The sequence below is a fragment of the Pipistrellus hanaki genome (assembly GCF_964339955.1).
Source record: "Pipistrellus hanaki genome assembly, chromosome: 12".
In the NCBI taxonomy this organism is placed as follows: Eukaryota; Metazoa; Chordata; class Mammalia; order Chiroptera; family Vespertilionidae; genus Pipistrellus; species Pipistrellus hanaki.
Genome location: NC_140514.1, coordinates 36,747,764 through 36,773,227, shown reverse-complemented (window position 1 = coordinate 36,773,227; position 25,464 = coordinate 36,747,764). Strand labels below are relative to the sequence as shown.

Genomic DNA, 25,464 nt, shown 5'->3' with positions numbered 1-25,464 from the left:
GCTCTGCATTTCTGCCTATCATTCTAATAACTGTTGAGGTTAGAGTTTGTCCCTTTTAGTCTGGCATTTTCTACTACAAACATTTTCCACTTGTTTCAGATTAATTTCATTTACCTTAATTTTAACTTCTAGAGAGTTATTTATGACCATTTTCCTTTGTTTCAGACTATTTAAGATGAAGCATAAAGTATATCTTATGCTTTCCTTTTCATGGTACAAAATCCCCAAGAATTCTCACTGAATGTATTCCAGCTCTAGAGAAGAATTTATTTACCTCTTTCCCTCATCTAGACAGACATGTCTGTCTGATTTGAACACAAACGATAAAGTACGTTACAATTCTACAGTGAGAATCCATATCATAGGGATATCTCACTTTACCCAAGTTATCCTATAAGTTCAATTCTAGGGGGAAAAAATGATAGGATGTTTTATGAAACTAGAAAACTGACTTTAAAAATGAAATGAAGATTAAAGGTCTAAATGTCATCAGGGCAATTGTGAAAATGAAGAGCAAGATTAGAAAGCTGGCCCTATCAGCTATAATGACCCCATATGTAGAATACATGACATAACAGCAGAGCCAATGGGATAGAACAGAGAACCTGGCCCTCAATTGTGTGAGGTCTTGCTATAAAGTGGAAGAGGTGATTCAAATTGAGGAGGAAGAATAAGCCTTTTAGTATGATGCTATGACAATGTACTTCTAATTGGGAAAAACTGATTGAATCACAATTTCATACCAAATGTAACCCTGGATGTATGAAAGCCTAATGGGAATGACAAACCTTTAAATCCACTGAGCAAATTATAGATTTTTATGTCATCAGATTAGTGAAGGGATTCTTCACCCAGATGCAGGAAGTAGGAATTATTTTTTTAGAAAAGGATATTTTGACTCCAGAAGTATAAAAAAATCCTGAACTATAAAATATACCATAAACAGGTTCAAAGATAAGAAAAGAATGAGGGAAGATTGGTCTACAACACATATAAAAGGCAAAAGATTCAAATCCAGGATATGTACTAGTAAATAATTGGTACGAGTAAACATTCAAAAGGCAAATAGACAAAGGATCAGATCAGGCAATCCCCTGAAGGATGGCAAATCAGTATTTGAAAAATCATTCAACTCTTCTAGAAAAATATAGAAATGCATAGAGAATGGGCAAAAGTAGGTTTACAGTTATAAGTGAAACAGAGTTCATAATTGTGCTGTTATTTAATTATTATGTTATTTATTTGTATTACAACTGTAAATCTACTTTTCCCCCAATGCTATATTTAAATACCTTAGGGAAGAGCCAGCCCTTTCATGTGGCAGCAGCACATACAGTAGAGGGTGAGAAGGTGGGAGATGGGGAAAGAGGTCAGTGTGGAGAGAGGGATGGGGCCCCTCCTGTCAAAAATAAACCTTTCCAATAAACCTTTTCCATTCCAGTCTCTAAGTTTTTATACATATTCCCTCTGCTTGGGACACTCAATGTCCACACTGGCACATTTCTACTCTTTCTTCGAGACACAACTCAGGCTCGGTCTGATGCCTTTGACAACAAAGGTGGGGATCACTGTCCCTGCCTCCTGAGATCAGAGCATAGTGTACGTCTCTCAGTCATCAACCTCTGATATTAGGTTGCAATCACTTTTTTTCTCAAGCTCCCCTTGTGGGGGTCTTAGGGGTATTTTCTCTCCAGCACCTATCTATTTGTTGAGTGGATGAAAGAAGAGCACGGAGAGGAGAAAGCTCTATTGCTCATGGAAGGTCCTGATCTTTGGCCAGCTGGACATCACCTCTTCCTCCCTCATTTGGTGAAATACTCTGGGTTTGGGCTCAGATGACTCCAGCCAATTCCCATGACCCTATGTGAACCCGAGGAGCCTTCGCAGCTGGGCCAATGAGTCTAGAGCACGGCTCCTTGGCAAATGCTCCTACTTAATCATCCGTGATAGACCTCTGAGCTTCATGGCAGCTGGAAGTCTCCTAAGAGCTTAATAGAACGGCACATATTACCCTTGGGCTTTTAATATTTTAGAAATCCTTATTCATTAGAATCTCAGCCATAATCCTGAAAAGCATTCAGTTGTATACTTTAAATCTCGAAAACTGGTCCCGGCTGCTCTCCTTCAGCAATGGGGTGGAGATGCTCTGGTCCTGGGGGTCCTGGGGAGAGTCTGGTGGATATGGCCCAATGCTGTGTAAGTGCCTCAGAAGAGACAACACATGACTGACTCTAAGCCATGATCCAATCCAGAACTCTGTAACGCCTTTCCATTAGAGTCAAGAGATTTCCTTAGACACTAGTCATCTGGGTCTATTTCTGAAGTGCAATGCTGTGTTTTGGTCCAAATGACCAGGACAAGTACTACTTGAAAGTTTGGTTGCTCTGAGGGACTGTAAGATGCCTTTTGATTTGAAGAAAAATCTCCATACCTCCTCTATCCTGAGTTCGATCAGTAGAGAAGTTGTGCTTTGAGGAGATTATACTGGGAGGGGAGGCAAAGTGCTGGTGAAATGGGGACTTGAACTAGACTGGAGAGATTTTCTTGACTCTCAGCTTAAGGGGAAAGTGTTTGGAGTCCATCTTTTCTTGGTTTACTACTTCTTTGTTTCAAGGACTAGCTCTATTTCACAGCCACAAATCAACTTGCATTCCTTTATTCATTAGAAAGGATCATGCCATAATTATTCACTTTCTTTCATCTTAAAACATTTCATTTTTACTATTCTTTTGAATAACATGTAAAATTTATACAATTTTGGTATCCATCTGATTTGCTGGTGCTAGACATAGGGAAAGAGTCAAGAAATATACTGTGGTGTTGAGAAAAGATTAGATCTATCTAGAAAACTTTCTTGTTAATGGGTAGGAGAAAATAAATAATAAAATAAAATAAAATAAGGCCCCCAAGACAAAACTGCAGGCGATGAGGTATTGCCCAGCTTGATTCACTCATTCTAACTCTGATCATACTTGCCCTATTACTGTTGAGGTTTGTTTCATATTTATACATGATCACGCTTTACACAATTATGTAAGCCTCGACCAAAATATAACCCCTCTGGGACACACTTGAGATGTACATAGCTTGTTCCCTCAAGCATTGAGGGTAAATATAATCTCCTAAGATTCTGGGAACCAAACTGGCTTTGTGTTCTCTGGGTTACCATGAGATCCCAAGGGGTCGCAGCTGCTAAAGGGGCAGAGTATAGGGTTATCTACAATAGATCTGTACCTAGGACTTCTTCTAGTCCTTATTACTGAGCCTCCTTAACCCATGCTCTGTCTCCCCCAAGAACAAATCACCCCATGGAAAAGGAAAGAGCTCTGATGGGGGTGTTGCTTATATTTCTTTTACCCAAATCCCCAGGAGCAAGAGGCTTGCTTTCCTGCCTGGTGTACAGTCCTCTCCTCTGCCTCACCACCACCCTGAACTCTAATTACCTCATCCCCCTGGTGTCTGGCACCTGCCCATGGCACCTCAATCAGCCTCCTTCCCTTCTCCCACAGGGGTGGATATGCTGGGCCTCGGACTCAGTTTGGATTTTCTGTTAAAACACACATGCATCATCTGCACTTTGCCTTGTAAACTGATTTTCTGGTTTGAAATCAGCCCCAGTAGCTACTCCCAGAATAATCGATCCAGGGTGGTGTGTCCATATTCAGATCCTTGGCTTCCTCTCAACCCCAAGGACCTAAGTGGACTCCTGGTCACCGCCAGAAGTAGGGTGTTGGTTGGGGAAGTGGCAGAGAATGGATCCAATTCCAGCATCTCTCCACCCTGCAATGTGTAAAATATCTCATTTATCTGCGCACCGGTTTAAGAGTTACTGATCTTAAAAGCCCAGCTATGGAATCCTGATGTTCTCTTCAGGTATGGATGGTTCTCCCAGCCATTGTGAATGAAGTTCCAAGGAAAAAAAATAAAAACTCTTTCATAACTCAAATATAAGTGGTGCTGGGAAATGTTCCATTGGACTCTGTTGTGGATTGTTTTTTTTATTTTTATTTTTATAAAAACCAATTTGTTTTAACACACAATAGCTGAACAAATGATAGCCACAGAAAGTTGAAATGCTCATTTTACAAATCAGTGGATGTGAAAGGTCCCTGATATTTGAGTCAATGAAATCCTACCTCAAATATAATTCCAGCCCAATGGGCCAGCTGCATAGTAGGATGGTGTAGAGGATTCAAGAGGATCCCTTCTTGGCATTTTGTGTCCACAAATATAAGTCGCAATGAAACTTGGAATGCAAGTAACCTCCCAGGAATTCTGCTTGAACACAGTGTACAGAGTTTTTTGCTGGAAGATTCATTCAATATACCTGGGTCTATTCTTTGAGGACTTCCCAGATCATAGGGAGGCAAAGCCATCAGCCCTCAAGGTCACTGCTGGGGAAAGCCCCAGCATTTCTTACATCTTTTTGTTTTTAGATGCCCTCTCCGGTGTTTGGAGCATGGTAAGAAGTCAACAGCCCTAGCCAGGAAACTCAGTTGGTTATAGCATCATCCTGATATGCCAAGATTGCAGGTTTGGTCCCCTGATCAGGGCACATACAAGAAGCAACCAATGAATGCACAACTAAGAGGAACAACAGATATCTCTCTCTCTCTCTCTCTCTCTCTCTCTCTCTCTCTCTCTCTCTCTCTCTCTCTTCAATAAGTAAAATATTTTAAAAAAAAATAAGTCAACATTTTTTTGTATTGCAATCACTGTGTGTTCCCAGTAAGGGATTTTTGCATTGCCTTCAGATTGCCATTCAATTATTTCTAAGGGTCTAATATGCAAAGAGTAGAAGAAAAACAAGATCTCTGAGTCTCATTCTGATTTGTTTTCTGAAATACATTCTTTTGTGTTTATGTGAGTTTCCAAACCTCCCTGTGGTTAAGCTCCTTAGAAACACAGGCTCTTTCCATTAGCCACACACACAACCAGAGTAAAAATCAAGAGGGCCTAATTGAGTTTAAACTGTTTCCCCTTCTTTTGCACATGGGTTAGAATAAAACGAAAGGGAAAAAAAGAGAGCTCATGGTTGGAACCGTCACCCAGGAATCTTATAAATCTGGAAGGGCAGAATTGCTTTAAGGGAGGAAATTAAAAAACTGTCAGTCCCTGCTTTTCCTTAGCCCCACCCCGCTGAAGGCATTGATGTCCTCAATAACTCTCCCAGATCCCCAGCTAATCCTGAAGGATATGGCAGCCTCGGGCACCACTATAGGGACCAGCAATTAGTTCTGCCACGAAAGACCCCAAGTTCATTTGCCCCCTTCCTCCACTCCCTGGCTTCTTTCTTGGTTTTCCTTCCTTCCTCATAACCTCACACTGCATGCTAATTGGCTGGAACCCTAAATGCAGCCCAGTCCTTCAGCCCTAACCCTCCTATTACTGTCTGGGGTCATGGCCAAGCCTCCTTCCTGCTCAAAAAGATTGACCTCAACTCTTGCTTCCACCCCGACTTCTTCAGATATCAGTCCAGACCCAAACCAAGCCACGAAGCACTACTGTATTTTGAGTTTGAGGTTACTCACCCTGCTCCTGCCAGTGTCAGGCAGACCCCAGCCCAGGGTGCCCTGCTCCACCCTGCTGACTTGTGAAGAATCTCCCTTTCAGTCAATTTAACAGATGGCTATGGAAACCATGACTATAGAATGCAAACTATTAGTGATTGGGGGAAAACTCATTAGTCAACAGAGCCAAATATCAACAGTACGACTGAAATTTCTTCTGAGAGTCAAAACCGACTTCTGCGCATGGGCCATGAAGTTTTAATCACACTGTACGTGTGTGCACCCACACCTGGTATTTTGTGGAAGAGCCACACTCAAGGGGCCAAAGAGCCGCATGTGGCTCGCGAGTCGCAGTTTGCCGACCCCTGGACTAGAAATATCAGGATACATTGCATACAGAAAGTAATACTATGTGAAATTTTTGGCCAGTTATGTGTAAGTAATGTATATATACTGGGTCAAGATGTAAACTATTTTTTCAAGATCAAGAGGATATTATAGCAAAATACGGTCTCCTTTCACCTCCACTAATTCTCCTTTTTCAACACACACACACACACACACACCAGGAAAATTTAAAAATATTTTCTGATATCTATTGGTACTCTCGTGCAAATGCAACACAAACTTGTTATCATTGTTGTTAAAAACACACAGGAAACTGGTTAGCTGCCCAAAGGTATTTCTCATAACTGCAATGTGCACCAAGATGTGATAAATGAGACCCACAGGTCACTAGCCAAAGCCACCAATATGATCTATGGATGATCAGCAGGAGACCACGACCAGACAAGGGAAGTCAGAGGCCCCCTTCAAGCGCATGCCCAAGGACCCAATAAGCCTCCCCTCAAACACGCATCTGTAAGAGCGAGAGAAGCGGGTAGGAGCAAAACTTAAAAAGACAAATTACTGAGGATTTAAATTCTTGCATTGGACAAAGATTTCCAGTTTGGAAGAAAGTTGCTCCCTCTCCTCACCACACTTGCACCCAGGAGGAAAGTCTTTCGAAGATAAGCTAAGCAGCTTTCACTTATTTTCTATAAATTTTGGTACAGCAGGAATAAGTTTTTCTACCTTGAGACATTTGTATTTTTAATTACTGTGTTTCTCCATACTGGATTAAAAAATATCTGGGTTAAAGTTTATACAAATTCTAAGAGTCTTGGGTAACTATGACCAAACTCCCCCAGTGATATGAGACAATGTACTCTTGAGACTGCCCAGACCAGCAGTTATGAGCACCAACTGGCTGGCCGATGTGAGCTCAGACTCCTATTCTTCCACTTCTAGGGTGACATCTGAACAAGATGTTTCACCTTTAAAACGCCAGCCTCCTCCGTTATGCAATGGAGACAATAGCACCTATCTGCTAACGATCGTTTTGAGGATTAAATCTAATGTTTATAAGGTGACAAGCATCCTGCTGGGAACACAGTGACCTCAGTGCAGGACTTGGTAGCTGCTGGAACTCACTTCCCACCCTCATGACTATTAAACCCTCGGGAATAAGATTGGAAAGACTCATATTTTTACTCTTCACCCACACTCAGGATTAGTTCTTGCCGAAATATCTGTATATTTACTAAGTGAATATAGATTTTCATTATAGTTTTTATGTGGATGCATTTTATTTATTACTAAAGACCCAGTGCATGAAATTCATGCCCGGGGGTGGTGTCCCTCAGCTCAGCCTGCACACTCTCCAATCTGGGATCCCTCTCACAATCCAGACTGCTGGCTCCCAACCACTCGCCTGTCTGCCTGCCTAATTACCCCTAACCACTCTGCATGCCAGCCTGATATCCCCCTAACTGCTTCCCTGCTGGCCTGATTGATGACTAACTACTCCCCTGCTGGCATAATCATCCCTAACTGCACTCCCCTGCTGGCCCAATCACCTCCATCTGCCCTCCCCTGCTGGCCTGATCACCCCGCACTTCCTTCCCCTACAGGGCTCAGAGGACTGAGGCTGGATGAAGTGGGGCTGAGGGGACTGGGGGATTCTGGCTGAATGAGGAGGGACTCTGGGGACTAGGCACTGCCATTTTGTGGCTGTGGGCATTGCCATCTTGTGAGGGTGAGGGCAGTCAAGTAGCATATTCCATTTTTATTGGCTGTGGGCCCAGCCATCTTGTGATGGCATAATGGTCAATTAGCATATTCCCTTTTTATTAGATAGGATAAACCACTGATTTTTTTTTTTTAATATCTATGGTTCATTTGATTTTCTTTGTTTTAAAAACATTGAGTATCAATTAAGAGCAGCTACATGATTAGTAGAATCCAATGCAAAATGACTCAGGGTCTTCTTGTACAAAAATTATTATGAATTTAAAGATGGTGTACGCAGAGCATTAAACTGAGTGCAGGTCCCTGGGCAATGGCTGACCTTGGTCCCAATATTCTCTGCCCATTTTCTATTGGGGTACAAATGTTTTCTTAATCCAGAAGTCAGTAAACTCTTTTTGTGGAGGGCTAGACAGTATGTCATGTAGGCTCTGAGGGCTATGTGGTTGCCATGGCAACTACTCAACTCTGCTGTTGTAACACAAAAGTAGCCATTGATAGTAGCTGAACAAAATGGGTGTGGTGGTGCTACAATAAAATTTTATTTACCAAAACAGTCTGCCAGCCATAGTTTGCCATCCTATGTCCTGGAGAGTCACTTTCTTTCAGTCCTCCTCATGACAAGATAATATAAAAATCTAATTTTTTTTTTTCCTAGTAGCTGAGGGTTAGTATACTTTGGCTATTCATTTCCTGTTATTTATTGCTGAGAGTGTAGACTGGAAAAATTGTGCCTTGGGATATATAGGGAGGCATTCTTTGTGACCTAATACATATTTCATGGGCATTTGAAAGGAAAGTTTATTCTCTGTGGGGTATAGAATTCAAAATATATTTATTAAATCAACCTCATTAATTATTATTCATATCCTCTGTATCCTTTGAACATTTAAGTATTCGGAGAGATGTTTTTTCAGATTCTGCTGAGGAAATAACTTGGTTTCATCTTCAGCATTCAAAGTAGATGTGAGTTACTGTAATATGTTTCCCAAGTACTGAAGCACTCTTGCATTCCTAGGATACATTTTAGTTGGCCTTGATGTATTATTCCTTAGTACACTGTTAGTTTTGCTATGATTATATTTGATTCAGATTTAAGTTTTTATACCAATTTGGTCAGAAGTTTTGCATCTGAATGTGTTATCTTTGGTAGATATTGATATCAGACATATGCTAGCTTCCTAAAACAAATTGGGAAACTTCAATTCTTTCTGTTTTCTCGAAGAGTTTAACTAAAACTGAAATTTTCTGTTCCTTGAAGATGTGCTACAACTTTCCATGAAACCACCTGGTCTAAAACCAAAGGGCATACTCACAAGGGCAAACTAGTCCTTCTTCATGTGTCTGGATTGAATTGGGGGAGGGCAAAATCAGAAAGATGCCTGGTGTTCATGGACTCACTCTTTTGTGGTGAAACTGCCCCTTCAACTGCCCAGTGCAACTGCCTCTGCATGATGCTGAGGCGCACAGCAGGGCACAAGGGGATGGTTCTCATCCCGCTTCTTCCCACTCGCAACTGCAATCTCACTTCCAGATTTGGGATTATTCTTGGGACTCTTCTAGAATCTTCCTCTACATGTTTTTTTTTTACAACTTGGAAGCAGAGTTGAAAGTAGACCTTGGCTGACCTCCTTCAAATTCAATCCATCTGCTTTGTTTCTGGTGGAACTTCTCACAAGTGTGTTACAGGTCAGTGTCCTGTCCTTTGTCTTTAGACCTGAATCAGGATCCCCCCAGACGCCTCCTTAAAACTTTCTGTTTGGGGGGAGGGGAACAGTTCTAGATGATAGTGAGGGAGGAAGTGAAGGAGAAGCTGTCTATGTACAGCTTTTGGAATTTTTGGGGTTTTTTTTTCCAGAAGTCAGAAACAAATTTGCTTTCTCATCTCCCAGAAAGCCCTTTCACTCATTCAATTTCAGTTTCTGCACTTATGATTCCCTAAAGACACAGCACTTCCAAAGGTCAGCAACGCCTTTATTTTTGCCAAAGCATATGGCCCCTCTCTGTTCTTTCCTGCTGGATCTATTTTTAGTAGGTTCCAATATAACATAATATTTAATGATTCAGCAAACTGATTTTTGAATGCCTGGTAGGTTCTTTAGAATCTATAAAGATTAAAAGCAATATAACTCAACATTTATTGAGTACCTACTAAGCATTAGGCATTGTGCTGAACATTTTATATTCAATTCCATTTAATAATAATTGCTAGCACTAGATGAGTACATCAGACTCTGTTCTGAGCAGAACAACCCTATATTATAATTCGATTAGCTCCCCTTTTATAGATGAGGAAACCGAGTTCACAAAGAGACGAAGTAACTTGCTCCCCTTTTATAGATGAGGAAACCGAGTTCACAAAGAGACGAAGTAACAGGTAAGTGGTAGGGGTGGGACTTGAACGCTGGTGGTCTGGCCCTATTGTCCATGTTCTTAGTCCAAACACTAAACTCATATACTCTTTTCTGCTCTTTAAGCCTGGGCTCTTAACACCTATGCAACACTGCCTCCCCATGGAGGGTAATGAAATGTATATAATTCATAGTGATGGGTGCTAAGATAGTGAGAAGGACTAGAGATTTTCCACAAATGATGGGAATTTGGGAGCGGGTATACCAGAAAAAGCTTAAAATTGAGGCACTTAAAAGGAATCAGGATTGCTGAGCTGGTTGCTTATCGTAATGGAATAAAGTTTACAAGGACTTCACCTGTTTGGCCTTCAATCCTCACACTTTTTGCTCATTTGATAGTCTTTTATGGCAGTTAATAATCAAGATGACCATATAATTTAAAATCTCAACTGAGATACTTTCAAGAATAAAATAGAAAGGAACTAATAGCTATACTGGGACAAAAAGCATAGACCAGGACTGTCCTGACTCATACATTTGTCTATTTATGGTTAGAGTATGGCTGTCCAATGGTATTTTGTAATCCCTTGGCCGTACATTACATCTGTGACTGGTGTACAGTTACAGTTAGAATGCTTCACTTATCTTTTATGTAGGGAATGATAGCAGGAAGATTCTGATTCTGATCACAATCCTTTTCCTACCAAGATATTGGGAAAGCCCTGTGCCAGGTGGTTCCTACAGCTACTTATAATTGAAACTGAATATGGTTGAACATCCAAGTTTGAGGAAAAGATGGTAAGGCCACTAAATATGACACAAAGACAAACACTAGAAGTTATTCATCTCCATTTCTTGATAATGGACAATCTGCTGCTTATCAGGAAATATGAGATGAGAGAGTCTGAAAAGAGAATGAATTTTGAATGATGTGATGTAAAGCGGTATTAATTTCAGTGTGTGTGTGTGTGTGTATGTGTGTGTGAAACCTCACCCAAGGATATTTTTCCATTGATTTTCAGAGAGAGTGGAAGGGAAAAAGGGGGAAAGAGGGGGAAGAGAATAAGAGAGAGAAGAATAGAGGAAAATATCAAAGTGAGAGAGGCACATGAATTGGTTGTTTCCCACCCCCACTGGGGCCTGGGATCAAATTTGCAACCCAGGTATGTGCCCTTGAGTGGGAATTGGATCCCTTCAGTGCATGAGTCAATGCTTTAACCACTTAGCAACACCAACCTGGGGAAGAGGTGATTCTTTTCTTTTCTTTTTTTTTTATATATATATTTTATTGATTTTTTTACAGAGAGGAAGGGAGAGAGATAGAGAGCTAGAAATGTTTATGAGAGAGAAACATCGACCAGCTGCCTCTTGCACACTCTTAAGTGGGGATATGCCCGCAACCAATGTACATGCCCTTGACCGGAATCGAACCTGGGACCTTTCAGTCCACAGGCCGATGCTCTGCCGCTGAGCCAAACCGGCTTCAGCGAGGTGATTCTTTTTAATTTTTATTACCTCAGTCAATGAACAACTAGTGATGGGAGAGCACCAAGTATTAGTAATCATAGGTAATTAGTAAATCAGTTATGTAAAGACAGGAGGAGTCATGTAGAGTATTATAGCTAAAGGCAAGAGAGGGCATGGGTTAGTTCATAGTGTGGCTTTACTGGAAACCACAGAGTGTGGAAAGAGATAAAGCTAGGGAATGTACAGTGGCTGTGCAATATTCTTGAGTACCTTGCTAAGAAATAACCTTAGAGGCAATAAAAGAACCATTGTTAAATGGTTAAATACATTGTAATGTTAAAGATGTGAAAGTTCTTCCAAAAACTTGTAAGCCTTTCCTAATCAATAGTAAACTCTTATAGTTAAAAAAAAAAAATTAAAGAGCTTTGGCTGTGTTTCAAGATTAAAGGGTTAGGGAGAATAATGTGAGGATACAATTTGTGTTCTAAAAAGGTCAATTTTGGTATTGGGGGGTGGTGGTGGCTAAGAAAAGACATGAAAGAGACCAATTTAAAGAATGTTTCAGTGAACTGGATCATAAATGGCTGGAGCTAAGAACTAAGACAATGGCAAGGCAGAGAATGGGGTAGACACAGGAGAAATGTGGGAGCAGATAGGATCAGGCAGTATGAGAAAGAGGATTATGTCCAGATCTTCTGCCTAAGTGGCTGGATTCATGGTGCTGTCATTCACTGGTTTAGCATATTCCTTTCCAAGGTTTACAATTTCTCCTGGCCTAATTATCACTAAAGCCTACCTCCTTCCTCCTGCTCAGATATAGTCCAGGGATGCTAGGAATCAGCATCATTGGCTTGCCTTGCTCTATCTTGCAGTCTCTCAGTTAGGGATTCTCAATTGGGGTGGTACCATCTCATGGGAGGGTATTTAAAAACAAATGTATAGGCATTATTTATTGGTTATCTCATTGACCAAGAAGCTAAGAACAAAGCAGATATCAGAAAGATTGAGCATCCTGCAGTGAAAAATTGTCCCACCAAAAATGCCTACAGCACTCCCATTCAGAAATACATTTCGTTGTATTTCTGTTCTCAAACTCTGAATCAGCCTCTGCAACATCCGGGCATCCTCTCAGCTCAGCTGCTGCAGTTCCAGGGGCTGCTCTCCCTTCCCAGCCTTTCAAATTCCCTCATATGCCACAGACTAATGGCAAAGAGAGTCTTAGATTTCCAGTACATTCCTGTAACATGCAGGTAGCAGGGAAACATGTCTGATCTCTATTTCCACCTCCCATTTCATCTAATTAAACCTTTGCCCACTGCATTGGATGTCTCATCTAAAGCAGTGGTTCTCAGCCTTTTGAATGCCCCGACCCTTTAATACAGTTCCTCACATGCTAGCGACTCTGCTAGCAGTTCTCAACCTGTGGGTTGAGAACCGCTGCTGTAGAGCCTAAGACCATCGGAAAACACATATATTTACATTACAATTCATTAATAGTAGCAAAATTACAGTTATGAATTAGCAATGAAAATAATTTTATGTTTGGGGGTCACCACAATATGAAGAACTGTATTAAAAGGTCTTGGCCTTACAAAGATTGAGAACCACTAAAAAAGTATGGGAGCAATGAGGAAGGGAGGAAAAGAACAGGAGCCCTCACTGCCTCACGCGTGGATTTGAACTGTCATGTCTAATAATAATTCCACCTCGGTAAGGACATCTAAGATGTAGAGCTCCAAATGGACTCTTTTCTAGAAGACTCTTATCTCTTGACCCACTCAGGCCAAAGCAGTGAATAATTACATGCTTGCAGTAGAGGCTTTTGATGCCCACCTATGTCTGGCTTTCCTCTCCATTTACATACATGGAAGGATGACATTATTTTCATCTTCTTTACATGTGACTAGTTCTGACCAATGGGCTGTGAGTGGAAGGAGGCATGTCACTTCCGGCTGCAGCATTTCATTGCCAGCCAGAGACCCCCTGGCATTTTCTTCCCTCCCAGCCTAGGGAAACAGGCATTGAGAAGGCGCTCCACCAGCCTGACTCCCCGAACAGCTAATGAGCAGTCCCCTGCTGACCCTCATCACAGGTAGCTAGGCAAAGTTGGTAACTTAGTTGTTTTGTGTGATTGAGATTTTGGGAATTGTTTGTTACCACAGCATAATCTTACCAACCCTGATTGACTCAATGTTCTTTTACAAGTTAAGATTTTTTTTTTTTAATCTTTGTCCATAGATCACGAGTCAGACTTGGGTCTGAGGCTGAGTTTCATCACTTAGAGTGACCTTGGGTAACTTTTCTAAAACTCAGTGTCTTCATGTGTCAAATGATGACTGTACTGACCTTATGTGGTTGCAGAGAGGAAATCGGATCATACAGGCAAAGCACTTACCAGAGTGCCTGGAAGCTAACACAGGCTCAGTAAATTTTACCTATTATTTGATCTAAACTTTTCTCTGCCAGCCCCCTACCCAAATCCTCATTGTAGCCTGGAATGCTTCTGCCTAAAAAGTAACAAGTCCGGGACTGCTTTTTGCCCTTTTTTTTTTTTTTTTAAACATCTCTTGCATCTCCCAGAACAGGACATTGCTTCCAATGGGCATAGTGTTATCCATGCCTTTAATAGATTGCATATTTGTTATTGGAATTGAGAAGATATTTATGACAAATGAGTGAAAGAATATGCTCAACCAAATTGAAGAAATCTGATTACTTTTTTTTTCATTATGAACCTGGCATGTCTGAGAAACATGTCAGAAATGTTCAGATATTCACTTGGTCTTTTGCTGGCAAGTAATGGCTAAGAGAGGCGAAATCTAATCACTTGGTCAGACATAAAAAAGACAAACATTCTAAATTAGCATAAAGCAAATTTGCATTTATGTGACAGCCAAGTCTCACTAAGGGATGCCAGAGTTTATTTCTGCGCCACTGGGAGTCCTTTAGCATTTGGAGATAATTACAGGTTATCTCAGGACGGGTGCCTTCCCCCAACACTCCTGGATTCTATTCTCAGCTGAGACAGAGTGTTACCAGGTCTCCACTGCTAAGGAAACTGGAGCTAATTACTTGACTGACCCAGACAGAAACACAACACAAACAAAACATCAAAAACACTGTGCCTTATTTATTTTTGATCCATATGCCAAACCTTCCAACCTGTAGGCAGCTCTAACAACTATTACCTGGTCTGATAAGTCCTCTCCAAACACTGAAGCTAATTGGAGGAACATTTACAACTAACCATAGAATCCATCTCAATCACACACACACACACACACACACACACACACACACACACCGCACTCCTGGCCCCTGAACACTTTTTCCCCTTACAATCATCACTGTAGCATTTTAAAGGCGCCTTCTAATGATCTCTGTTTTCCTTATTCAGAGCCCAGGTCACATTTTCACTACGCAAAGTTCTCTTCCAAGCATACCTGAAAACACGCAACATCGGTGTGCTTTTACACTTCGACAGAGATGAATCTCCCTTCTCCATCAGGTTCAATCTGAACAAGTTACTAATTTATTTGACCTTTAAGTGCATCATAATCATCCAATCCATCCCTCCAAATCTTGGAAGCATCTTTGTGAGTGGAGGGCAGGGGATTCAAGTCCTAAAGCGTTCAATCTAAGACAGCTGACTTAAGAGCAGAGTGGTATCCTTCCACTAAGTATATTAATTGTCTTATACACCACCGTTTACTGAAACTCTGATGCAAGGATTTTTAATTCCAGGAATTCACCAGTATCTCTCGTTGTGTTGACATGTGCTTCCCATTATGACCCGACTGCACAGTGATGAGTGGAAAGAGCCGGACTGGGAGTTGGGAGCAGACATCGTCTCAGCTGTCATGATCTAATCCTAGGTCCTTGGGTAGGTCATTTCACCCAGCGAACTGACAAAGGTGGACAGTTTTCTCATCTGTAAGTGAAGGACGGTAGGGCTTGTCCTAGCTACCAAACAATTTTGTCTTTGGCACGTCTGTGGATGGCATACGTATTGGGAAACTTTAGTTCTGACTCGAAAGATTTCTTTTGTAAGTTAGTAGTTGGGAATCTGGACTGTATTTTCCCAGAAAAACAATATAGTATGCCAGGTAGTGAGATTCCCAGCCTCATGTTATAAAAAATCTTTAATGACCAGGGTCCTGAGGTATAACACGTAGTAATGATGGCTCATTACCACCAGGGGATCACTCAGTGGTGGGTCCTGGGCTTGGAACTCTGAGTGGCGAGACAAGGTCCCCTTGTGCGGGGTTAAGGGAGAGAGAAAATTGGTGCTGGACAAAAAGGAAGTGGCAGAGGGAGGGGTACAGAGGTTCAAATGACGAAGGAGCACCTGGTAAGCCTGTGGGGGGCCTTTACAAACGCAGGATTTATTGGGTGACAGGCTGTGGCTTTAGCAAGTACCATAAATAAAGCTATTCAGTGCTCACGTCACCCTCCAGCTCACTGTATCCTCCGTTCCTCCAGCTCTCCATGCCGCCATTCTAGTTTTGAAGTATTTAGGGCACACATGCCTATAGCCAGCACTCTCCTGAGACCCACAATGAAGACTCCACCCTTTTCCACTTAAATGGTGAATAGTTCTCTATAAAACAGACCAATATATGATACATAAATACACAGCGCAGTAGCAGAAGAGCCCTGTGGGAGGGAGGAGAAGTACAGTCCTGTCTGTGTATTAGTCAATGGGAGTGCATCGATCTTAGCGGACGCCCTGGAAGATTTAAAGGAAGCTCCTTGACTGTTTTTTTTCCCCTCTGGATAAAGGCCTTTCGACGCTGCCTTTTGAAACCCCTGATTGAATTTCCAGCCATCTACTTTTCCTGACTGTCACCAGAAAAGCATGTTTAAATGAACATGAAATTCCATCGGTATAAAGCCTTGTGAAGCTCAGTCCACCAACCCCATCGCCAAAGCCGCTAATAATGCCCTATTGTGTTACTGTGGTGGCCTAGGTTATCATTATAAAGTCTTTTGCTCCTGGTTGAGAAAACATGACGTTCCATTAAATGTATAATCTGGGTTCCTTCCAGGCCAGAGATGCATCCTGCTTAAAGCTGAAATGAGCTGAGATTCGATGTTATAAAAAAGAGGAGAACCATCCACTGGGAAAAGGGGACTTGAGGGGCGGGGAGAAGAATGGTGAATTCAGGGCCCTGTGACCCACTGGTTTCAACCTGAAGACAATGTCTTTCTGGACAAAGGACCTTAGAAGTCCAAAGGAAAACAAGTTAGCATTCTTCATCTTTCCGCTCTGCTGTGGTTGGGTGCTGGACAGCACTAATTGGGGAAGTTCTTATCTCTGAAGAGAAGACCATGTCTTTAGGGCTCACCCAGGGGCCTGTTAGCTTCTGGCTCTGGGCTCCACAACCAGAGAAATTCGCCTGGATCCAGATGGCAAGCTAGATCTGGGCTAGGAATCAGGGACAGACATTGTCCCAGCTCTGCCATGATCTAATCCTAGGTTCTTGGGTAGTCACTTCACCCAGTGAATTGACAAAGCTTGAACAGTTTTCTCATCTGTAAGTTACGGACAGCAGCACTCGCCCTAGCTACCAAAAGGTAGCTGTCCTAGCAAGCTTTTCATTCGGCACCTCCATCTCCCTCACTTCAGGCAATAGGACAACTGAAGGAAGTCAGAGGGGTCCAGGCAAATGTAAAGTAGGTACCTGTAAAGGTTCCCCCACAATTTGTTTCCCGAAGCATTTTGGGGTCCATAATGACATGGTGCATTTAGAAATTGATTCCAGGATTTTATGTGCAATAAGCAGCATTCTCTACAATGGTGAGAGGCTCAGAGCTCAGCATACGAGAGATCCTCCTCACACTTGAAATGATTTTTTTAAAACCCAAAGTAATAACTTGTTTTTGTTGAATATAAAAGTAACATGTTCCTTGTTACTTTTGAAAATTCAGAAAAGCATAAAAACAGAATTCAAAACTATTTGTCAAAACTATATGTAAATTTGTCAAAACTATATGTAAATAGTATTTCTAGAGAAAAATTTCTCTCTAGAAATACTATTTACATATTGGATAAATATAGGCATTTATTAAGCTTTTTTTCAAAGGTAGAATCATAATGTATATAATGTTTGGTAATTGCATTTTCACCTAAGAGTATATTATGAGCATTAAATATTTTTCCTAAAACATCTCACAAATATGCATAGTAGGCATTTATCACGCCTTACTTAATAATCTCCTGTTGTTGAATATTTAGTTAATGATCAGGTTTATTTACAAATAGCACTGCCATGAACACACACATAAGCACTTCGATGTGAGTCTTGGATTTTTTTTTTCTTTAGGATATGGAATTGCAAGATGGAAAAGCAGAAACCTATTTTTAAAAAGCATCTGATACATGTTGCTAAATTATCTTCCTGTCTTCGCTATCCAATATGGTAACCATATGTGGGCTATTTAAAGTTAAATTAATTAAACTTAAATAAATTTAGAAGTACGCTTTCTCAATCACACTAATTACATTTCAAATGTTCAACAGCCATATATGGTTAGTAGCTGCCATATTGGACAGCACAGATAAAGAACATTTCCAGCACCACAGAAAGTTCCATTGCACAGCACAACTCTAGAAAGAATGTACAAATTTATATTTTCCTTAGTAAAATATGGCAGTGCCTACTCTTACAAGTTGGCCAACACTAAATATTGTTATTCTTTTTAAAAAATTTTGCCTCCCTGACTGGTTTGGCTCAGTGGATAGAGCGTCGGCCTGAGGACTGAAGGGTCTTAGGTTGGATTCCAGTCAAGGGCATGTACCTTGGTTGTGGGCATGTCCCCAGTAGGGGGTGTGCAGGAGGCAGATGATGGATGTTCCTAGCTCTCTATCCCTCTCCCTTCCTCTCTGTAAAAAAATTAATAATATATATATAAAATTTTACATTTTCTAACTTAATACAAATTATATCTTGATTTTTCTTTTCTTTGCTTACTAGTAAAGTTGAACTTTTAAATTTATTTGCCTTTGATACATATTTTTATGAATTATTTATATAGTAATACTATTTTTATTAGAATGATCTTTTAAAAACTGATTTTTATATATATTTAAAGAGTAATTTGCATTGCAAAAGTTTTTGCAACTGGTTATTATCTTTTATTTATGGCATTTTTTCACTTATAGAAACTTAAAATTTTAGTATATTTAAATCTTTTTATAGTTTTCTCTGTTGTTTTTGCCTTTTTAAAAACTCTAAAACTAAGATTATAGTAATATCTACCTAAAATTTATTCTAGTTCTTTCATCATTTCATTTTAAACATTTAAATTTTCAGTCCTGGAATTCATCTTGCTGTGTGATATAAAGTATAAATAAATATAACCTTTTCTTTTCCCATGTCATCAACCATTGTTCAAGAATCATTTCTTTTAAAACAATAAATTAATCCGCACTGATTTGAACTTCCTCTAGATGCTTACATATCCTTGAAACTATGTCTTGATTTTCTACTCTGTCCACCTATTTTTTTTTTTTTGGCTTTTACCATTCTTGTTTTATTAACTTACTTTATAATACATTTCAATATTCAGAGGTATAAGCATCTCTTCACTATTCTTTTCCTCAAAAATGTTTTAGCTCTTTTGCCCTCCCCACCCAAGATAAACCTAGACTTATTGTGTTAAAGTCCTCACCAACAAAATAAACTCATTCAGAACTTTGATTGAAAACTTGAATTCAATTTATAAATTGATTTGGGGAGAATTTATTATCTCTACAGTATGGACTACAGTTCCATTTAGGGACCTGGTGATTCTGTCCATTTTTTTTAAGGTTCACTGTATATCCTTCTCAACTGGCTTAAAAAACAACAAACCTACACACTTTTCTTTTTTTTTTTTTAAAGCTCAGTGATGGATCTCTGACTGACTTCAGACAGTCTCTGAACCTGTGAGCGGGTGCTCCCAGCCACTAGAAGCAACAAAAGAAATTCCACTTCTTAGCACTGGAGTATATTTTCAGTATCCACCTTCTCATAAATCTGCAAGAAAGATCTCACTTTTCAGCCAAAGAATCTGGAGTTCAAAACAGCCTTTACGGAAAAATCAAACTCTAGGGGCAACTGCAAAGCACATTTGGTTTCTAGCTGGCCAGCTTCTTCTGCAGGACTCTTTTTTCCAATCCCCAAATACTTTCCAGTCTGTGAAATTCATCTCCCCACCACTGCAGCATCGGAGCGCCTCTCCTGGCGCTGGGGAGCTCACAGCTCCCCAGGAGCTCCGATCTCCTCTGAGAGCCTTTTTATTGTTGAAGTTGTTTATGAGTAGGGAGCATGGAGATTCCTTGAATGCCTGCTGCTTGGCAAATCTAAGGGGATTTGGAAAGCGTTTCATCGATCTGAGTTCAGCTCTCCCTGGAGCACAATCCAGATGCCTAACCAGGACCCTTTCTCATGCTGAAACCAGGGCTCCTGCATCTCCCTGGCAGCCCACCAGTCAAATCGCCAAGAACTTGAATTTGCCTGCATCCGTGGTTCTCAAGTCCCGGGCTGTTTATGTCCCGCAAGGGACTCTTGGCAACGTCTGGAGACATTTTTGGTTGTCTCCACTTTGGGACTGGGGGCGGGGGGAGAGTGGGAAAGAGGGAGGAGGGAGGAGGGGTGGTCCCGGCATCCTCACTTGGCAGCAGTGGGTAGAGACAGGGGATGCTGATAAACACCCTTCAATGCACAAGACCGCCCCACAACAAAGCATTCCCCAGCCGGCAGCTCCATAGCGGGGCGATGGAGAAATCTACCTACATTTCCACTCACTGCCCGGTCCACATGCATTCTGTTATTAGGAACAAAGGTACTGCATTAAGTAGGGCAGCGTTGTTTTTTTTAAAAAAAGGAACCGGCAGACTGAGCAGCCCACGCCTTAGGCTAGAGGTGCCTCAAAAAGTTCTGCCTCTCCTAAAGCAAGCTTTTCTCCCTGAGGTTTCTTGCAGCAAAGGAGAAAGATTGACAGAAACGTAGTAGGTCAACACATCCTCACATTCCCTTGCACACTCCTGGGTCACAGAAAGCAAGGCAGAAAAGAAGCTGTCTCCCGAACCAGGAGGGACACCTCCCCCGCAGACGCCGCGGGCAGCGGAGGTTGGGAGGCGAGGCGCGCGCTCCCCTGACAAAGGCGCAGCGCCGGGTCCCTCTGGGTCCCTCCCGGTCCCCGGGCAGGCGCGCCGGCCGGTCCCAAAGCCACCCCGCCAGCAAGCCCAGCCCGGGAGGAAGCATCCTCGGCTCAGCCTCGTGCGGAACACCTCAGGGCACTTACTTGTCCAGAATGAAGTACAGGTCAAATCCGCCGTAGCAGGCTGGACCCCCTTCCTCCCTGCGTCCCCCGTGCCCGGCGCAGAGGAGCACGAAAGTGGCCAAGGAGAGCCACTTGAAGCCAGTGCCCAGGGCTTTGGGCTCCGCGGTGGCCATGACCTGCAGCCCGGGGAGAGGGTCGGGTCCTCTCCTTCCCACGCGCCTCGAACTCGCCAGGACCCTCAGGGACGCGCCATCCGAGGGGACCCTCCTCTCGGGCCCTTGATTCCCCCACGCTCTCCCGAAACTCCCCGGAAGCAATTGTCTGGAGGAGTTCAAGGTTTTCCTTCTGGTTTCCGCTTCGATTCTGTTTCTAGGTTTCAGGTTTCAAGGATCCCAATACTGTACTCCGCTGCTTTTTTTTTAAAGGGGCTGTTCGGACGCCGGCCCGCCGCCGGGCGCTCCCGAGGCTGCGCTGGGCTTTTGCAATGGAAGCAGTTCCGTGTCCAGACGGTTCTTTGTCCCAGGTTTTTAAATATTATGGGGTGGGTTTTCAAATTGTTCTTGGTTGGGGGAGTGCTTTGCCTTTCCTCCCTCCTCTCCACCCCGTTTTGCTTATTTTGATGGGGGAAGTGAGTCCAAAGGGCGCCACCTAGTGGCCCAAGATGAGGAAAGCGCTCTTCGGCGTTCGTGGGAGCAGGTTTTCTTTTTCTCATGCACCTTCTCTTCCCTTCCGGTCCCTTCCCCCATGGCTTCTCCCCCATTTTAAATTATTTCTCATTCTCTAGCCTTTCCCTCCCTTGCCCTTTCATCTCCTTTGCTGGGGCTTTTGATAATCACTGTAAACTTTGGATGAGAAGTTATTTCCTCCAACCCCAGACTGGGGCCTTTGCAAACAAGTCACTGTGCAAATTAAGCAGAGAAGAACGGGGCTTTTGTGATCTGCATCGCCCAAGTGACTTTTCTGCATCGCCCAAGTGACTTCACTGTACTCTTAGCGCAGATCACAAAAGAGACTGTTGGGGTCCAGTTATGTGGCTGGGAACAGCATGAACAGTCCCACAAAGAAGCCTGCTCCCTCTTGGCATGGAAAGACTGAGCGTTCTACATTATCTCCATCTCCAGATTTTAGAGATTCTGTGATAATTCTTTCAGCCTATGAACTTTGACCTCCCCCCCCCTCTCTATCTTTGATGTAGGACAGAGGAAATAAATAGTCTACAAGGGTATGGACCTTTCAACCAGTTTGGGACTGGCAGGGACACCTTGTGTAGCCTTTCTAACGTGAGAGATCTTTAGAGTGGCCCCTGAGCCCCAGTTCCAGGCAGGAACTCAGTTTTGGCTTCATATGCCTTTTAGTCTGGGAGTTCTCAATTATATACTTCTTTTTCAGAATGACCTCTCCAGACACACATCGACCCCTCATTTATGACCCTCTGAGACCCTCACTCCCCAATGTGACCATCCATGGTGATTTCCCCCACCTTATGTATCATGGAATCCTACTGTCTTGGAATAACCCATTAAACAGTAATTTTGTTGTCACAAGTTTTGAAGATTGTAATGTATTGCACTAGCCTTCCTCCAAAATGTTTCTTATTGCCTAGTATTCACTCACCACCGCCACCCAAACTGAATAGGGCTGATCTGGGTGTAATTTATAATCTATGGTGGAAATGAAGGTGTGTAAGTTCTGAGGTTCGGTCATTGTGGTTTCCTTCTTGCTCTCTTGGATCACTTGCTCAGGAGAAGAGGTGTCCACTGCCATGTCAGGAGGCCACCCATGCAGCCCTATGGAAAAGTCCATGTAGCAAGAAACTGAGATTCCCTGCTGACAGTCAGCATCAATTTCCAGCCAGGTGAGCGATTTATCTTGGAAGTGGATTCTCCAACCCCAGTCAAGCTTTCAGATGACTGCAGCCCTGGCCAACATCTTGGCTACAACCTCATGAGAAACCCCAAGCCAGACCATACGCTAAGCCATTTCCAGCTTCCTGACCCACAGAAATTATGCAATATTAAGTGTTTACATCACTGTAAAGACACTATTATTAAAGAGAGGTGGGAGCACAGCTCTCCAAGGGGGAAGGAAATTCAATGTAAAGCAAAGTTGTGGGAAATGGGAGGGAGTGGAAGAGGCTCCCCTGGGACAAAGATGATGCTTTATCAGGCAGAGGGATAGTTAGAGGGACTTAAGCACTTGAATGTTCACCTTCCTCCAATATTCTAGAAAGAGGCCTATTAATACAGGCTGACCATTCCATAGATCTTAAATCTGCTCTGCCTTCCTTTCCAGGCACTTCTTCTAATTGTGTCAGCCTCACTCACTATGAGGAGGTATCATACAAATATGCTCATGAAGTGAATTTGACATTAAGCTACAGATATAAAAGGTTGAACAGATATCTAGAGTTTATAACAGGTAAATGAAGCCCCTAGTATGATCTCAATGTGGAGGCTCAGCAGGTCTGCAAGAAAAGATATTATCAGGTTCTCTGAATTGGAAACATTTTTTCTTCTGTTGGTGGGATATAGCAGCCTTATAATAAACTAGAGGCCTGGTGCACGAATTTGTGCATGGGTGGGGTCCCTTGGATTGGCCAGCCATTGGGGCTTATCTCAGGGCTGCCAGCTGAAGGGAGGGACCATGGGAAGTTGGCTGGCCACGGAGGTTGGCTATGGGATTGCACTGACCACCAGGGGGCAGCTCCTGCATTGAGCGTCTTCCCCCTGGTGGTCGGTGTGTCATCATAGCGACTGGTTGTTTGGTCGACCAGTCATTACAGTCACTTAGGCTTTTATATATAGTATATAGATTAGTGCATGTAGGGAAAAGGGAGAGAGCTGGATGTCACTAAAGGTTGGAGGAGGGCTAGGGAAGAGTCTTCAATGGATTCCTGCTTGCATTTCCCAGATTAATTTTACAGCTCAGAAATATCCAAGTATCAAAATCCCCTTATGCAAATGTTACCATCTTCTCAAGGGACACCTTGATGCTCTGATTGAACTGAAGGTGTCCTGGTTTCTAACCCTTTACAAGGACCCCAGTGTTTCTGGAGATTAATTGGCTTTCCCAAGGTCCATAGAGATAGATACAAGAGTTTTGTAAGAAACTCCTCTGTCTCTCAAATTCAAGTCAGCATTAGAACAATATAAATGGTGATGTTGGGCTATAGGTTGATATTTTTGAGGCTGGAGAAGCACAAAGGCAAATTTAATATGCATGTGGAACTGATTGAGCGATAACCTGAAAGTCAAGGCAGGGAAGAGATTCTTGGAGGGAGAAGTAGTCAACAGTGCCTACTTGTCAACAAGTAGGATGTGAAGAAGATAAGCCCTGAGAACATTCCTTTGATATGACACAAATGTATTGTGTTACCAAAGAACCTTGCAGTGGAGTAGTACAAGGGGATGTTAGGTTGCATTGGGTTACTGGGAAGGGGAACTTCTCTTTCAAGAAGAGAGAGGGATAAGGGGGCAACTTGTAAATGTTTTATATGCTAGCAGGAAGGACCCCAAGGTATCTAAAGATGCCAGGAATTTCAAGTCCTTTGTCTTCCAAAAGACTAGAGAAATTTTCTTATTAGACTGATCATCTTAAAACTTTAGTCCTGCACCCTAATTGCTGTTCTACCTGAATTTTCCAGATTTCCTTTTTGGAGATAAAATTTGTTAAATATGACCTGCCTGTTTACCAGCTGCCAATGTCTCTCTCCCTTACTTTCCCCCCACTCTCCAACAGATGTGACTGAGCCCCTTTTGTAAAACTGTCTAAAACAAAGTTTGCTGTTGTTAGGACATCTATTCTTCCAAGAGTCTCATTGGGTACTAAAGCACCATTTGTCTGGGTTCTTGGTAAAAGTTCAAAAAAAGCTCCAGATAATACAGACTATCCAAGAAAACTTGGGGGGACATTTTTTTTAAAAAAGCTTTCCTTTAGTTCACCGGTTAAGAAAATTGCTCTAATGGGATTAAAAAAAAAAAAGTTATTAAGTACATTTTTATTGATTTCAGAAAGGAAGGGAGGCAGCGAGAAGGATAGAAACATCAATGATGAGAGAGAATCATTGACTGGCTGCCTCCTGCACGCCCCCTACTGGGGATCGAGCCCGCAACCCAGGCATGTGCCCTTGATCGGAATCAAACCTAGGACCTTCAATCTTCAGTCTGATGCTCTATCCCCTGAGCCAAACCAGCAAGGGCAAAAACTTGGGGAAGTTTTACATAGAAATACCTGTCTATAATATGAACAGATCTGACACTCCCTACTAAATTTGTGTCAATCAAATAGGTCCAGTGTTTGCCAAGTTCTTGGAATTCCCACTGATACTTGGGTTTTGGTGATACCTTCTAAAGCAAACCATTATTTAGTAAAAACAGACTCTTTTCATTGTTATTAGATTTCCTTCATGCTTGTTCTTCATGGAACTACCGTTTGCAAGTAGTCAAGAGTGCATTCCCAGAAACAATTTATTATCTGGAAAAACAGAGTTTCTAAAGAATCTGAATCATTCAATAATGGCTTTGGCCACAGAAAAAGCAGAGGTTATGGTAATAACTTTAAGCCCAGAGGCAGAACCATGATCTAGAGAAAGATACCTTAAAGGCATCTGAGAGCCCAGGTCATTCACAACTTTAGCCCAGAGCCTGGTTGAACCCAACATCCCATTACTAACCTTATCCAGAGCCCAGCCCAGTCTGGCTATAAAATAAATGTAGTCCAACATATTCCTTGATTCAATTCGGCCATTTAAAATCCCACCCAAAAGCCCTATTAACCCAAATGCACAGATAAGGCTCACT

The 25,464-nt window shown here is 42.1% G+C and overlaps 1 protein-coding gene across 1 annotated transcript in view; it reads right to left on the bottom strand.

Moving 5' to 3' along the window:
• ANTXR1 (ANTXR cell adhesion molecule 1) overlaps positions 1 to 21,233 on the bottom strand; it is a 208,677-nt gene extending 187,444 nt beyond the window's left edge. Inside the window, exon 1 of the mRNA XM_084901202.1 lies at positions 20,687 to 21,233. Within this exon, the coding sequence (XP_084757328.1) occupies positions 20,687 to 20,838 (152 nt within the window). The 5' untranslated portion in view covers positions 20,839 to 21,233. The remainder of the gene's footprint in view (positions 1 to 20,686) is intronic.
• Between the last annotated feature and the right edge of the window lie 4,231 nt (positions 21,234 to 25,464).